Source organism: Trichosurus vulpecula, chromosome 2, assembly GCF_011100635.1.
Source record: "Trichosurus vulpecula isolate mTriVul1 chromosome 2, mTriVul1.pri, whole genome shotgun sequence".
Taxonomy (NCBI): Eukaryota; Metazoa; Chordata; class Mammalia; order Diprotodontia; family Phalangeridae; genus Trichosurus; species Trichosurus vulpecula.
Genome location: NC_050574.1, coordinates 349,076,919 through 349,092,450, shown reverse-complemented (window position 1 = coordinate 349,092,450; position 15,532 = coordinate 349,076,919). Strand labels below are relative to the sequence as shown.

Genomic DNA, 15,532 nt, shown 5'->3' with positions numbered 1-15,532 from the left:
TAAGACCAGAACTTTGATCACCCTATTATGGAACCTTATACTTTCACACTTACTAATTAGAAATAAACCTTAGCTACAAACCACATGGCTTCCTGTCTAGTGCTCATTTCCTGGAGCATTGCCAAACAATAAACAGCCTCTTATATGCCATATACTTAGGGTATTTTTTTTCTTGTACGGAACAAATTATTATAGTTCATTTACTCTAGTGGAAATAACCAATTCACTCCTATGACCATAATGGAACTACTGATGTAGGCTGCTTCAGAGACTATGGAGAAAAAATGGATATATGGAGTTATCTATTCATTCATCCAGATACATCTTGTTTGTGGTAAGCCTCCTAGCTGTATTTTGTTATCAGATGGCTATTTTTTTAGGGCAAATGGGGCCTTTTTATTTTTATTTTATTTTTTTTTTTTTTAAAATAACCTGTCTATTGAAATGGGTCACTAACAAGAAAATCATTAACAACATCTTTAAGAGTATGTATCTAGTGGTGCAGTGGATAGACTACCAGGCTTGGAGTCAGGAGGACTCTTTTTCCTGAGTTCAAATCTGGCCTCCAGCACTTACTGTGTGACTCGGGGCAAGTCATTTAACCTTGTTTGCCTCAGTTTCCTCATCTTAAAATGACCTAGAGAAGGAAATGGCAAACCATTCCAGTATCTTTGCCAAGAAAACCCCAAATGGGATCACAAAGAGTCAGACATGACTAAACAGCAACATCTCTCATCTCGACTTATAGATGTCCTATCTCCATATGAAAAAGAGGAGTAGAAAGTGATCTTGTCTCTCTGCTGTTAGACATTTTCACCTACCCTTTGCTAAGAACTCCTAGAGTAATTTAAGAAATTTTGTCTTGTATTGGCTAAAATGCTCTCTGAATGATAGTCAGGATAACTCTAAAACACTAGGAAAAAAAAATCATGTTGCTGGAGATACAGAGAGACTCTTTAACACTGTTTCCTCTCCTAAGTATCTTTTTAATATAAAAAAGGCACTTCTCCAAATACAAGGGTCCTTGGGAGCTGAGCATATCTTGGACTTTAATGAGGTATGTGCTACAGTGGACCTGGGAGACAAAATAGAGCATCCTTATGTCAGTAGGAACTTGAGACTCAAGAGCCATATTTAAAAATAGAAAGGAGAAAAATGAGTTTTACATTCCATAATATGTGTATATTAGAGTATGCCCCAATGTCTCTGGAATTAACTGAATTACTCAGGCAGACCATAATGATTAGGAAGCACTTAAGGAGAATTTCTATATCAAAAGGGACATTGCATTATAATGACTATAGAACAAAATAAAAAATGAAAAGAGGCACCATATACCTCTCTGCGAGTGACATGACATTACAGTAACCTCTAGCTACTCCAATTTTCTCATTTATAAAAGTTTGACAATTCTTTTTTGCCAAAAACCCTCACAATCTCTATTGCTTGCTATCTTAAAAAAAAAAGTCTTCTGTTGTGTATTTGGGTCATATTTGCCATAATATTTCAGTGCTCAGTGCTGAGTGCTAAACTAAGGCAAATACTATTATGTAGGGCCCTGTGAAAAGTATCACTGTTTAAACTCACCATTTGAAACCAGCCATTTAAAAATTCCTCCCTTGCCTCCCATCCTTGACAAAAATCTTTCTTTGATGCTTCATCATCATGTAAACATAGCCCTGGGTCCTGCAAGGTTATGTATGTCTGCCGAAAATAAGGTTGGTCGGCCCTATCAAGCTGGAAAGCTTTAACTAAGGAAGGAACAGCCCCATTTTGTAAGGGAGCTTAAGAAATGTGGATTCTTTTCCAAGACTTCAGACTGCTGTGCCAGAGTAGATAGTACCGGTCAATTGGATTTTTAAAATCTTCTCTTTATTGTGGTTTTAACAATCCAACTCATACTAATTGGATTAATTTTCAAGACTAGCCTTTCAGATAAATCTTCCTCTTCTTCCTCTTTGGTACCTTGAACAGGGAAGACAGAACATGGAAGACTCTGTAATGATCGATTTGATAAAGATAATGTTATCCCTTCTAGAACAGGGTTTTTAACCTTTGCATGTATGTGTTTGTGAGTATTTGCGTGTGCGTGCATGCGTGTGTGTGTGTGTGTGTGTGTGTGTGTGCGCGCTAGACCCCTTTGGCAAACTGATGAATTCTATGAACCCGTTCTAAAAATGATGTTTTCAATTACAGAAAATAGTAGGATGATAAAGGAAAACAATTATATTAAAATTAATTTATCAAAATACATTTTTAAAAGTTCAAAGGCCTCAAGTTAAGAACCCATCCTCTGGATATGGTATTAGCTATCCCTATCTTCTAAATGTTAGCCTTTCATCTGAAATTCACTGTGTTGTATAATATTTATTATATATATTTAATGTAATTTATATATAGTTAATATGTTACAAAATATGTTGTATCATATGTAGGTCTAAAATTTAAACCAATCCAATGTAGTCCAACAAGCATTTAATGATAACATGTTTTGTGCTAAGCACTATGCAAGGTGCCTGTGATAGGACAAGACCAAAAAAATGGTCCCCACCCTCAAGGTGATGACATTCTCCTGGAGGGGTGGGTTGGAAATAATATGCTAAACAGCCAAGTCTATGCATGAAGATTTAGGATGAAGAGCCAAAGATAAGTAAATAAATAATGTCATCAGGAAAGCTTTACTGTAGGAGACAACACCCAAGCTGAGCCTTGAAGAAAGCTAAGGATTCTAAGAATTGGGGGAAAGAATCAATGCATTCCAGCAAGGGCCAGAAAGCCTTTGTTGTTTGTCCTTTCTTCTCCAAGAGGAACATGATAGCAGGAAGGTGATGCCTTGACTTGCAAGTGAATTGGATTTAACCAGCCTCACTTTCACTTCTGGACCCATCTGGGTCCAGTGGAAATGGCCCCAAATATAGTGGGAGACCTTGGCCTGATAAAGTCAGAGAGGTAAAAGATGGAACATTGGGTTCCAGCAAGTGCCTGTTCAGATGAAACATTGAGTACAGAGTACATTGAGGGTAGTGTTGTGCAATGAGCCTTTAAACATAAGCCAGAGCCGAATTATTTAGTGACGTACATGTCAAATTGAGAAACTTCTATTTTCCTAGAGATGTTAGAGAGCCACTGAAGTTTCTTTGCAGAAGGCTGGCGTAAGCAGACTTCTGTTTTAGAATATTTTTTAAATTTAATTTTTTTCAATGAACAAAAATATTTTCTCTTCCTCACATATTGCCTCCCTCCCCAAATGAAAAAGTAAATAATATGCTTGTAACAAATATGCATGGTGACGTGAAACAAATTACTCCCTTGTACATGTCCAAAAAGTACATGTCAGTCTGCACCCCAAGTCCATTGCCTCTCTGACTCTCTCTCATGTTCCATCCTGAGTCTTCTGGAATCACAGTCAGTCATTAAGTCAGTCATTAGGAGATTACTTTGGCAGCTTGTGTGAGAGGTGGATTGGATCAGGGGGATGCTAAGTACAGGAATCCAATTGCATATCTGTCGTAACAGATCAGGAATCTAGTGATGTGGGCCTGAACTAGGGTGGTAGATACATGAGTGGATTAAAGGAGATAGATGTTCCAGATGCTGTGAAGGTAGAATTGAGACTACCAAGCAAATGAATAGCTGTAAGAAGAGAAGGTGAAAAAAGACCACAAGGTTGCAAACATTAGTGTCTAGAAGGATGGTGTTACTCTTAGTAGAGACAGAAAACACATTATCAAACCAAGGAAATAAATCATCTTGAATTTTAAAATTCTCTTATCAAGAACTGTGTCATTCTTATTTTCAAACGGGCTGAATTAGATTTAAAGGCAAATGATTTTACCAACCCATTCCTAGCTAAGTGGATGAGTTGGTTCAGCCTATTCTGATACTAAGTCCTCTGAGCTACCCAGATTCCTCCCTACCACAATTGTGTATTTGTCCTCGTTTTTGAAGAGGACTATGACATCAGGGAAATGATGACATGATTTGCAGTTGACTTTGAGGGAGGGCTGTGCAAGGTCACCAGCCTCACTTTATCCGGAGCCACCTGGGTCCAGTGGCCTGATATTTACCAGGATGACTGGAGATGGCCCAGGATGCACTGGGAGACCCTGGCCTTTCAGGCTAAAGTCTGTTCAGGTTCTCACTTTGAGTGAGGTAACACCCATTCAGTGAATAGGCCTCTTTAAGAAGTTAATAAAGGGATGATCCCAAAAAAGAGTCCTCATGCTGACGAGTTCCCCCAGTTTGATCAGCAATCCCAGAAACTGATCTTGGTGGCCCAGGAAAAGTGAACCAGACAAACTGATGCTTGCTACTCTTTTCTTTTAGGCTTCTTAGAAGGAACATTTGATGAAAGAAAAGTCATCTATGCTTCTCCTGGCACAGATGTGAACTTGACCTGTCAGACTCAGAAGAGAAGCTCCTTGGTTCAGTCACAATGGTCCAAGATCACCAACATCACAGAAATGATAGCTCTCTACCACCCTCAGCATGGCTATTACTGTGGTGCTCAGACCTGTGAGTCCTTAGTATCATTCACCGAATTGTCTCCAAAAATTTCAGAATGGGCTTTGCACTTCAGAAACGTGTCTGTTGAAGAGAGTGGGAAATATGAATGTAGCTTTACTTTTTTTCCAGAGGGCACTTGGACAAAGATCCAGAACTTCCTTGTGCAGACAGAAGGTAAGCAGTAGAAATTAAACCTAACAAGTATGGAAGAGGTGGTTGTGCCTTCTTGTATTATTTCAAATTAAGGAAAGAGCATCATGTAGTGGGTAGAGACCTGGCCTTGTAGCTAGAAAGACCTGGGTTCGAATTTTGCCTCTAATACTTACTATATATGCAACCCTGTGCAAATATGTGACTTATATGCTTGGTGCTCTTGTCCAGTGGTGTCAAACTCAAACTGAAACAGATCCCTGCTGACAGCATATTGACTTAGAAAATCTCGAATCAGTATTTTCTATATTATGTCATCTTTTAATTTATTTGTAAATGTTTCCCAATTACATTTTGATCTAGTTTCAGAGCATCAAGGAGCCTACCAGCCAGGGTTTGACTCCTCTGCTCTAGGTTGATAAGTTACAGAGAAGGTGCTGACCTGTTCGAGTAGGCAATGTCCTCATCCAGGAATTCCCTTTATAATGAAGTCACAGGTCCGGGCTTGATCCCTATCCTCATGGTACAGTGGAGGGGGAGGCAAACCCTATCCCTTTAATCAGAAGACCTGGGTTCAAATTCTGCTTCTAATGATGACTAAGTGTGTGGTTTGGGGCAGGTCACTTATCCTCCCAGACTTCAGTGTCCTTGTCTATAAAATGAGGATGTTAGACTAGATGGCCTCTGGGATCCTTTATAACTCTCAATCTATTATCCTATGAAATTCACTGTCATCAGCTTCAGCTTTATATATGCTCTAAGGATGGTTTTGATGTCTGGTTTAGTCTTCCCCAATTGCATTCGTGTTAGAGGCGGGCACGATGCAAATGAATGATGCTGCAGATTCCAGATGGTTGTTGTTGTTGATAAGTCCTGACTTCAAGCCTAGTGCTGTATTCACTGTGCCACCTAGCTGCCCTATGGGCTGGAGAAGAAATGGCAGAACATTCCAGTATCTTTGCCAAGAAAACCCTAAATGGGGTAATGAAGAGTTAGAGATGACTAATTGACTAGACAACAATTCAAGACTAAGGAAATCCTAAGGAATAGGTATGATGCGAGGAATGGCTGGGGGGTGGGGGTGGGGGTGGAGTAGAAGGAGGCAGGATCAATGGAAAAGAGAGTGGCACAACATGAAGTACAAAAGGCTGGGAGATGCCCAGAGGAAATATAGGAAGCCCATTTTCAGTCAAAGTAATTAGACTTCCATAGAAACACTAAAAGGGCTTTCCACAGAAAGCTTCTTAGTCCAAAGGCCAGGAAGGGGTTTCAAATCCTACTTTTGACACCTGTGTGACTTTAGGCAAATCCCTTACTCTCTAGACCTCAGTTTCCTTATCTGTAAAATGAAGGAATTGGACTAGATGACTCCTGAGGTCCTTTGCATATCCAGATTTAGTATCCTATGATGATAAGAAAAACAAGACACTGCATCAATTCAAGTTACTCACCTTCTCATCACTAGCAGTTGCAAATGTCAGACAGACTGACACTCTACCTTTGTTGAGTCATCAATATAAAACAAGTCAATTGTTTTAGGATGGAATTAAAAATGAAAATGTTAGTTCCCATGAGTGGCAGAGAGAGAGAGAGAGAGAGAGAGAGAGAGAGAGAGAGAGAGAGAGAGAGAGAGAGCAAGAAGGGAGAGGGAAGAAAGAGAGAAGACAAAAGAGAAAGAGAAGAAAGGAAGAGTGAGAGAAGAGAGAGAGAAAAAGACAGAAAAGAGAGAATAAGGGAGAAGAGAGGAAGAGTAAATGAAGAGAGAGAAGAAGGAGGGAGGGAGAAGAAAGAAGAGGAGAGAATGAGAAGATAAAAGATAGAGAAAAATAGAAGAGAGACAAGAAAGAATGCAAGAATAGAGAGGGGGGAGAGAGAAAAAGAGAGGAGAGAGAGGAAACTGGAAGTACAGTACAGTAGAGAGAGCCTTGGATTTGAAATCAAAGGGCCTGGGTAAGAATCCCACTCTGAAATACCTTGCTACCTGTGAGACCTTGGACAAGTCACAACTTCTTTAGGTCTTAGTTTCCTTACTTGTAAAGTGAGGAAGTTATTATAAGGGCCATTCCATCTTAATATATATGATCTATTAACCCTGCAGAGAGGGCTCATTATAAAAGCAGAAAGTATTTGCCAGAACCAAGCACCAAAACAAAATATCTGACAACAGAAGCAACTCTTAGCTAGGCACATATAATTAGTAATAATAATAGGTACTGTTTATATAGTACTTACATTGTGCCAGGCACTGTCCTAAGTTCTTTACAATTATTGTTCACAGCACTCCCAGGTAGGTTCTATTATTGTCCCCATTTTACAGATGAGAAAACAGGCAAACAGAGGTTAAGTGACTTACCCAGGTTCACACAGCTAGTAAGAGTCTGAGTCAAGATTTGAACTCAGGTCTTCCTGACTCCTGATTCCAGGCTTGGTGGTCTATTCACTGTACCACTCAGATGAATAGTCAAAGAAAGATAACAAGGCAGGGAGGAAGGATGAAGGATGAACAGGTCACATCATGTTCTTATCAGGCTTGCCAACTGCAATAATATTAGGAACTAATATGTGTGCAATTCTTTAAGCTTTGCAAAGCACTTTACATATAGTATCTCACTCAATTCTCATAGGTGCCCACCAAATCAAGGAGGCATGGGAAATTATTCTTATTTTACAGTCAAGGAAGGTTGCAGGGTTAAATGCCTTCCCCATAGTCACACAGCCAGGAAGTGACCAAGAGGATTCACACTCACAGCTTGGTGACACCAAGTCCACTGTTCCATATAGCTTGGTGGTGCAGTGGATAGAGCACTGGACCTGAAAAATCAGGAAGACTTGAGTACAAAGCCTCAGTCATTCACTAGCTGTGTGACTCTGAGTAAGTCACTTAACCTCTACCTGCCTCAGTCTCCCCAACTGTAAAATGGGGATAATAATAGCATCTATTTCCCAAAGTTGTTGGATCAAATGAGATAATATCTATAAAACATTTAGCACAGTGCCTGGCACGGAGTAGCCACGTAGTAAATGTGTGTCTCTTCCCTTCTTATTCTCTGCATCAGCTAACTGCCTCTTAACAATTGAATCCAAGATTAGGAATCAAGGTATGCAGGGATCTGATTGCTTTGTTTGCCTGACCTTGCTCAAAGAAAGGTCTTTCATTGATTTGGCAGGTAATCAAAGATGAGGAAGAATGCCTTAAGAATAGATCATCTGTAACTTTAATCAAGGAAATCTAGCTGAACTTTAAAGTTCTAGAGCCAACTTTTCTCTGACTCTCCCTGCCACTAATTGGTAATTTGACAAGTCATTTGGCCAGTCATTCTCTTAACTTTCCTATCACTTTGTCCATGAAGTCATTCACAGCATTTTCAATTGTTAACTTTAATCAGTCTCTGTAAGTAAGAGTTTTGAGACCCTCCCCTAGAAGGTACTACATGGGATGACAAGCAAAAGAGGGGCTCACACACCATCTAAAAATATAGATTCACGACAGCAGGACAGATGTGGGCCCTGAAAGGGGCACAAGTCAACACCAATGCAGAGACACTTCTCCCACATGGCTGTTGTAGTAGATAAAGCTTTGACCTTGAAATCACCAGACTTTGGTTTGAAACTTCCCTCATATCTTACTAATTGTGTAAGACTGGACAGGCCACTACCTCTGTCCTCCTCAGTCTCCTTCCTTGTAACATGAGGGGTTTGGATCAGATGACCTCTAAATGTCCTTCCAACTTTGGGTCTATAATGCATAATGACTAATAAATGTTAGTCAAAGACATCCTCAAGGTTTTGTTTTGTTTTTTTTTGCAGGGAGAGGGACAAGGTCTCCAAAAGCATATAGGCAGTGGGGCAGAAATTTCATGATCTAAGCAGGTTGTCTACATGTAAAGCTATTCCTTAGATGTACTATTTATTTAAATGTTGCACACATTCACATATCTATGCTAAGCCAGTTAGCCTAGATGTGTGAATGGATGTAACATTTAAATGTATGACCAAGGGCAAATTACTTGGACTCTGTGATCTTACTTCCCTCATCTGCAAAATGGGGATAAAATTTGCTGTAGGTACCTACCTATCTTACAGAGTTATTGTGAGATTCAAGTGGAATAAAGTATAGAAAATGCTCGGTGAACCTTAAAGCCCCATATAAACTTCATTCTCTCTATTCATCCAGTTATCTATCTATCTATCTATCTTCATGTATATGTATCTATGTACGTATATGTGTTTATATATGTATATATCCACAACACATTTATATGTATGCATGCATATATACATATGTATGTACCTGTGTGTATATGTACATATGCATGGACTTGTGCGCATATGTGTATAAATTCATACATACACATAGGTGTGTGCGAATATATAAATATATGCATGTGTATATACATGTGTATATGTGTGTGTGTGTATACTCCACTACATATTTTGCCCACTACTTCTGTTACTGGATATAATCCCAAAAAGTTGCTTCAGTTAACTTTTTTGGACTATATCCAGTAATAGAAATAGCAGGCAAGAGATGTGGAGAAGTCCCACAGGTATGCCGTTCCGGAATACCCTAGCTTCAAGTGCCACCCAAGTATTTTTAAAGTAATGTAATTGGGAGCATCTCAGAATGAGTGATTCCTAGTTCTACCATGGAATAAATATGACCATATTAGCCACATAGAGAGGGAGAGACAGACAGACAGGCAAAAGAGAGGCAAAAAGAGAGAAACTCAGAGACAGACACAAATATAGAGAGACAGAGATGGAGAGACAAAGACAGAAAGTCAGAGAGACATTCTAATTCTTCTATACAACATGACTAATGTGAAAACACGTTTATTGGGAATGTATACGTAGAGCCTATATCAGATTGCATGCTGTCTTGGGAGGGGAGGGAGAGGGGAAAAATTTAAAACTTATGTGAGTGAATATTGAAAACTAAAAGTAAATAAATTAACTTTAAAAAAAGTCAGACAAAGATGGAGAGACAGAGACAGGTAAAGACTGAGACAGACAGCTATAAACAGAAAAAGAGAGGTATAGAGGCAGAGACAGAGAGATAGGGAGAGTTAGAAAGATCCCACAGACAGAGAGAGATGCACAGAAAGAAAGAGATAGAAAGATAGCATAGCATGATGCTATATTATAAATTGCTATAGATTTGTAGTCAAGAGAATCTAGATTTACACCTTAACTTTTCTATTTATTACCTCTCTGATATTGGTTATCCTCTAGACCTCAGTTTTCTCATCTATAAAATGGACTTGAATTAGAAGAACCTTAGGATCCTTTCCAAATTTAAACACTATCATTGTAAATTGAAAATACCTGGCCAAAAAACATCTGGGAAATATAAGATCTGCTTCTATAACAAGAGGATATGAACCTAAGAGACACTGTGACACTATGTAGCTCCATTATTTATTGCCCACCCCTTACATCACAGCTGCTTCTGGTTTGGTTCTAAGGCCACAAGATTGGCACAGCCTGCTACCATGGGTCATACTTCCTCAACATTCCACCTAAGGAATTCTTCTCCCATTGAATTGAGAGAACGATGCTGGCATTCCATGAAGACTGTATGGTTGGAGAGGGAGGAGGGAGTAGATTGCAACTCCTGCCATGGCCTCGTGTCTTTCAATGCCTATCTTTGTTCATAAGACGTAATTCATAGGAGCATAGATTCTGAGCTTGAAGGGAGCTTAGAGGTCATCCAGTCCAATTCACTTCCTTTTGCAGATGAGGAACGGAGGCCCACAGAGGTAATATGACTTGCCAGAACCTCATAGGTAGTGTCAGAGCTGAGATACAAACTCGGCTCCCCTTTCTCCAAATCCAGTGTTCCTTGTACTTATCAAAATTAAAAGAGAGCATAAAGAGAAATAGCTCACACCTTGCATAAGAGAATCAAGAGGGCAAAAATGATTTGTACTGTCTCGAATGAAGGTCAGCCTGAACAAGATGAATTTTAATAGTGATAAAGGGGAAGTTCTATATTTAAGTTTTAAAAAATAATTGTATCTGTACAATAAATGTCTAGATGGTATTACATTTGAAAAAAAAAGACCTGGGATTTATGGAATAGCAAACTCAATATGAATTAACTGTATAACATTAAAGCAAAAAAATTCCCTTAAATCAAAAACTAATGTGATCTTAGACTGTATTAAAAGAAATGTAGCATCCAAAAAAAGATAGGTGATGGTGCCACTATATTCTACCTTTGTTAGACTGCATATGAACAATCGTGTTGAGTTCTAGAGGCCACATTGTAAGAAAAACAAACCACAGACTATACAGTGACCCATGGCTAGGAGAGTGAGAGAATTTGAAACCATGTCACCTAAGGACTGTTTTAAAGAACTGAGGATGTTTATCCTGGAGAAGAGAGGACTTAGAGCCAGGGGTAATATGATTGTTGGGTTTAAACATTTGAACAATTATCCTGAGGAAAAGGGACTGGATATTTTTGCTTAAACCCAGAGAGCAGAACTAGGACCAATGGGTACAGGTTATAAGGAGTCAGTCCCTTTTTGATGCCATTTGTGGAAGAACTTCATAAAAAATGCAGACTTCTAAAAATGGAATGGTCTTTTCTTGGAAGAGAGTGAGTTCTTTGTCACTAGAAGTCTTCAAGAAGAGACTGAATGACGATTTATCATTAATTTTATGGCAGATTATTGCATGCTTTAGGCAGATGTTGAAGTAAATGACCTTTCAGGTACCTTCTATCTTCATAAATCATGGTTTAGAAATTAGCCATTCTTATTTCATTTCCTAATAATGATTTACACAGGTTTTCTGAAAATGGACAGCATTGTGTTCTGTCTTGTCTTCACTCCTGCCATTTAAAAATCTGTAGTCCTGACCAAGTCATGATATGATTTTGTTTAGCATCAGCAACTTGAATCAATTCACCATCCAGAAAGGGTTGGTGGGTATGACAGGTGGAATGTTAAAAAGAAAAGAGAGGGGCAGCTAGGTGGTGCAGTGGATAGAGCATGAGCCCTGGAGTCAGGAGGATCTGAGTTCAAATCTGAACTCAGACACTTATTAGTTGTGTGAGCCAGGGCAAACCACTTAACCCCTGATTGCCAGGAAGCAAAGAGAGTATCATACACCTTTAAGGAAAGTACATTATAGATATTTAAAATTATATATACAATGTGAACCTAGGTCCGTTGAACTGGTAGCTATCCAATACCTCCTCAAACCACTAGGGAGATAGAGGTCACAGACATGGAGGCAGAACTAATCTCACACTTTCCTGAATGTAACTTTAGTGCAGATCAGTTTCAAAGTGATGGTCTGAATGTTTTAGAAATGGTTCTGCTGCTTGTTTAGAGACAATGTCGGAGTAGCAGACAAGCAATCACTATTAGCTCGAAAGCTAAGATGTTGGCCAAGGGAGAGTATATCAGGCAGTTGATTTGAGCCCTAGGTAGTAACACTATGGTACAGTAGAAAGCATATTGGATTTGGAACCAAAGGAGTCTAGGTGCACATATTCCCATGCCACTAGTAAGTAACCTAGTGACTTCAAGGAGCTAGGTGGTACAGTGAATAGAGTGCCAGGCCTGGAGTCAGGAAGACTCATCTTCATGAGTTCAAATCCAACCTCATATGCTTACTAGCTGTGTGACCCCAGTCAAGTCACTTAACCCTGTCTGCCTCAGTTTCCTCATCTGTAAAATGAGCTGGAGAAGAAAATGGCAAACCACTCCAGTATCTTTGCCAAGAAACACCAAATGGGGTCATAAAGAATCAGACATAATTGAAGATAACTGAACAACAACCTATAATTTGAGCTACTCCTCCATTTTTAGATAAAGAGGATGAACTCTATATGACATTAAAGATAACTTCCATTTTTAAATCTATGATCCTATTATATGCCACCCAAATGGACTTCTCTTTTCTTTCCTCCTCCCCCGCCTCCATTTCCCCTTTAGCTTTCCTGCCTTTTCTTCCACTTCATCAGTCAAACTAATCTCTGGGACTCAGTTTCCTCAACTGTAAAATGAGGAAAAGAAGAGGCTGATCCAGATAATCTCTTAAGTCCCATCTGGCTCTATATCTATGAGTCAGCGATCTTTTCTTTTACCTCTTTTCCTCCCATATTTTTCTAAGCTGAACCTCGGGCTTTTCCAGGCAAGAGATGTACCATCTCTATTGATATCTGTCATGACTCATACAACTTCTGACTCCTGTGCTAGACAATGGCAAAAACCAAAGGAGTCATTCACTTGGTCATCCACCTTTCTGGTGAGTCAACAGTAGTTACTGAGTATTGACAGACATACTGCCTTCTGGGAGTTTGCAAGCTAATTGGTAGGCAAACCTTGTGTGGAGTAAAATCACTTCTAAAGTACTTACATATAAACATATATACAAATGTATGTTGAAGTAGTGTGCCCCAAGTGACATGCGTCAATGTTTGGAGTTAAGCAGTATTTCCTGTTTGCTTTCCAAATCATTTGCATTTCTCTTCCTCTCCTCTGTTCACAAAGCATTAATATGTACTTAAGACATCAGTCCAGGGTTCTCTCTTTGAGAAGCTATTTTCTTCTCTTCTCTCTCCCTTGAGGTCTTCCAGAGAGCATGTTACCTGTGTTTATCCTCTGTGCTATGGTGCTATAGAACTAGTGTGAAAATATGGAAGCCTGTATTTAGCAGAATGGGCAGTTAGATGGTACAGGTAGGCCTGGAGTCAGGAAGACTCATTTTCGTGCTTTCAAATCCAGCCTCAGACTACTAGCTGTGTGACCCTGGGCAAGTCACTTAACCCTGCTTGCTTCAGTTTTCTCATCTGTAAAATGAGCCAGAGAAGTTAACAACAAACTACTCCAGTATATTTGCCAAGAAAACCCCAAATGTAGTCATGAAGATCAGACGTGACTGAAAAGACTGAACAACACCACTTAGCACAATGTCAAGGTGCTGAAAATGGCATGTATGCTTTCTCAGGATTCTAAAAGGAAATTGTTCCTCTCTTCCCACCCCACAGCAGAGTAATTTCTAAAATAAGCCTGAGAGCTGCATTTCAGGTACTTGGTACATAGTTATGCACCAAAGCTTTTCTGATTAGCATCCAGAAAATTAGGCTCTAAGGTTTATACATATGCATAAATAGACACAAAGTCAGAGATGGAGCTAGAGATAGGAGAGACCGACATAGATATATACATATAGATACATGTACATATCTATAAATATCTATCTATCTATCTATATATATATATATATACAGTCTAAAAATTGAAATCTAAATTTTGTTGTTGTAGTAGTTTTTCCAATTATCACTAAAGCTTTAGAAATGTTTTCTATTCTTGGTTTCCCTCTTTCCATGGCTGATCTTCTTTCCTCCTTGATCTGTAAGCTATTAGGAATGAGAGTCTGGCTTTTGCCTAGGAAGTATGATTTGATGGATCTGTGATCTCATCCATGTGAAATATAAAGATTACAACTCTAAAAGCAAAGACATCACTTTCCAAAGTTGTAAAGTCCTCATGTGGAAGAGAGAGAGAGAGAGAGAGAGAGAGAGAGAGAGAGAGAGAGAGAGAGAGAGAGAGGAGACATAGATTCAGAAACAGAGACAGAGAGAGGAAGAGTCAGAGAGAAACAGAAACTGAGATACAAAAGGAGGGGGAGAAGTGGGGAGGGAGAGAGAGAGAGAGAGAGAGAGACAGAGAGAGAGAGAGAGAGAGAGAGAGAGAGAGACAGAGAGACAGAGAGAGAGAGAGAGAGAGGGCAAGAGAAAGAAGAGGGAGGGAGGGAGAGAGAGAAGAGCTGGGTAAGTAAAGGGAAAGAGGAGGAGAGAGAAAAGGAGACGAGAAGGGAAGGAATGAGAGGAAGGGTATTTTAAATTCATTATGTGTTACTTGAATAGGAGATTTCCACATAGTTTGATAACATGGAAATTTCATGGTTTAAAAATATGTCCTCAGTTGTATCACTAGGTAGAAAAAAAACACTCCAAACCTATGGGCTCAGCTGAGCTGTATTTTTGCATTACTGCTTCTTAATGGTTGCATAAGTGCATGTAGACACACACACACACATGCACACACATGCATAATTCCTACCTTTAACTAAAGGGACAACATGCATTACTGGGCTAAAAGATAAAATACTTTTTTTGTGAACCAGGCAAATGTGACCAGAGACTTGATTGTTAATTCAGGATCAAGACTGAGTAGAGAGTGGCAGCTAAGTGGCACAGTGAGTACAGCACCGGCCCTGGAGTCAGGAGTACCAGAGTTCAAATCCAGCCTCAGACACTTGATACTTACCAGCTGTGTGACCTTGGGCAAGTCATGTAACTCCAATTACCTTGCCTTCCCCCCTCCAAAAAAAAAAAGACTGAGTAGAGAGTGCTGGTGAATTTCCTTTGGAGTTCTGTTCTCTTCTGCCTGTGATTTTCAGTCTTACATTTACAACTCATCTTGCTTCTTGGCAGCTCAGTTTTATCCTTGCAAAGTGTGAGGTGATCATCCTTTTTTCCCCTCTATTTTATAGGAATGCTTTGAGGATTAATGTATCACATGTGAAAGTATCCACATTCTTCGGATGAAAGAAATTTTATAAGCTTAAAATATGATTGTTCACATTTTGTTTTTTCTTCTTTCATCTTGCTACAGTTACACAAGATGAGAGGGGTGGCAACTATACAGTCGAAGTATTACTCAATGACACGCTGGCAATCCCATGTTTTCAAAATATATCCTCAGTAGCTTCATCTGGGATTACTGTTGCTTGGCTGATGGTAAGCATTTTTGTTTTCAATGAAAAAGTGAAATTTACCTGTTGACTGAGTTTTAATAATATTCAATCAATCAGCAAGCATTTATTATGTGCCTTCTATATGCCAGGCAATGGG

General features: G+C 39.3%; 1 protein-coding gene across 1 annotated transcript in view; it reads left to right on the top strand.

The window, feature by feature from the left end:
- Positions 1 to 247: 247 nt before the first annotated feature.
- Positions 248 to 15,532, top strand: part of CD96 (CD96 molecule) — a 120,999-nt gene continuing 105,714 nt past the window's right edge. Inside the window, exons 1-3 of the mRNA XM_036745645.1 lie at positions 248 to 334; positions 4,327 to 4,680; positions 15,294 to 15,418. Coding sequence (XP_036601540.1) covers positions 274 to 334; positions 4,327 to 4,680; positions 15,294 to 15,418 — 540 coding nt within the window. The 5' untranslated portion in view covers positions 248 to 273. The remainder of the gene's footprint in view (positions 335 to 4,326; positions 4,681 to 15,293; positions 15,419 to 15,532) is intronic.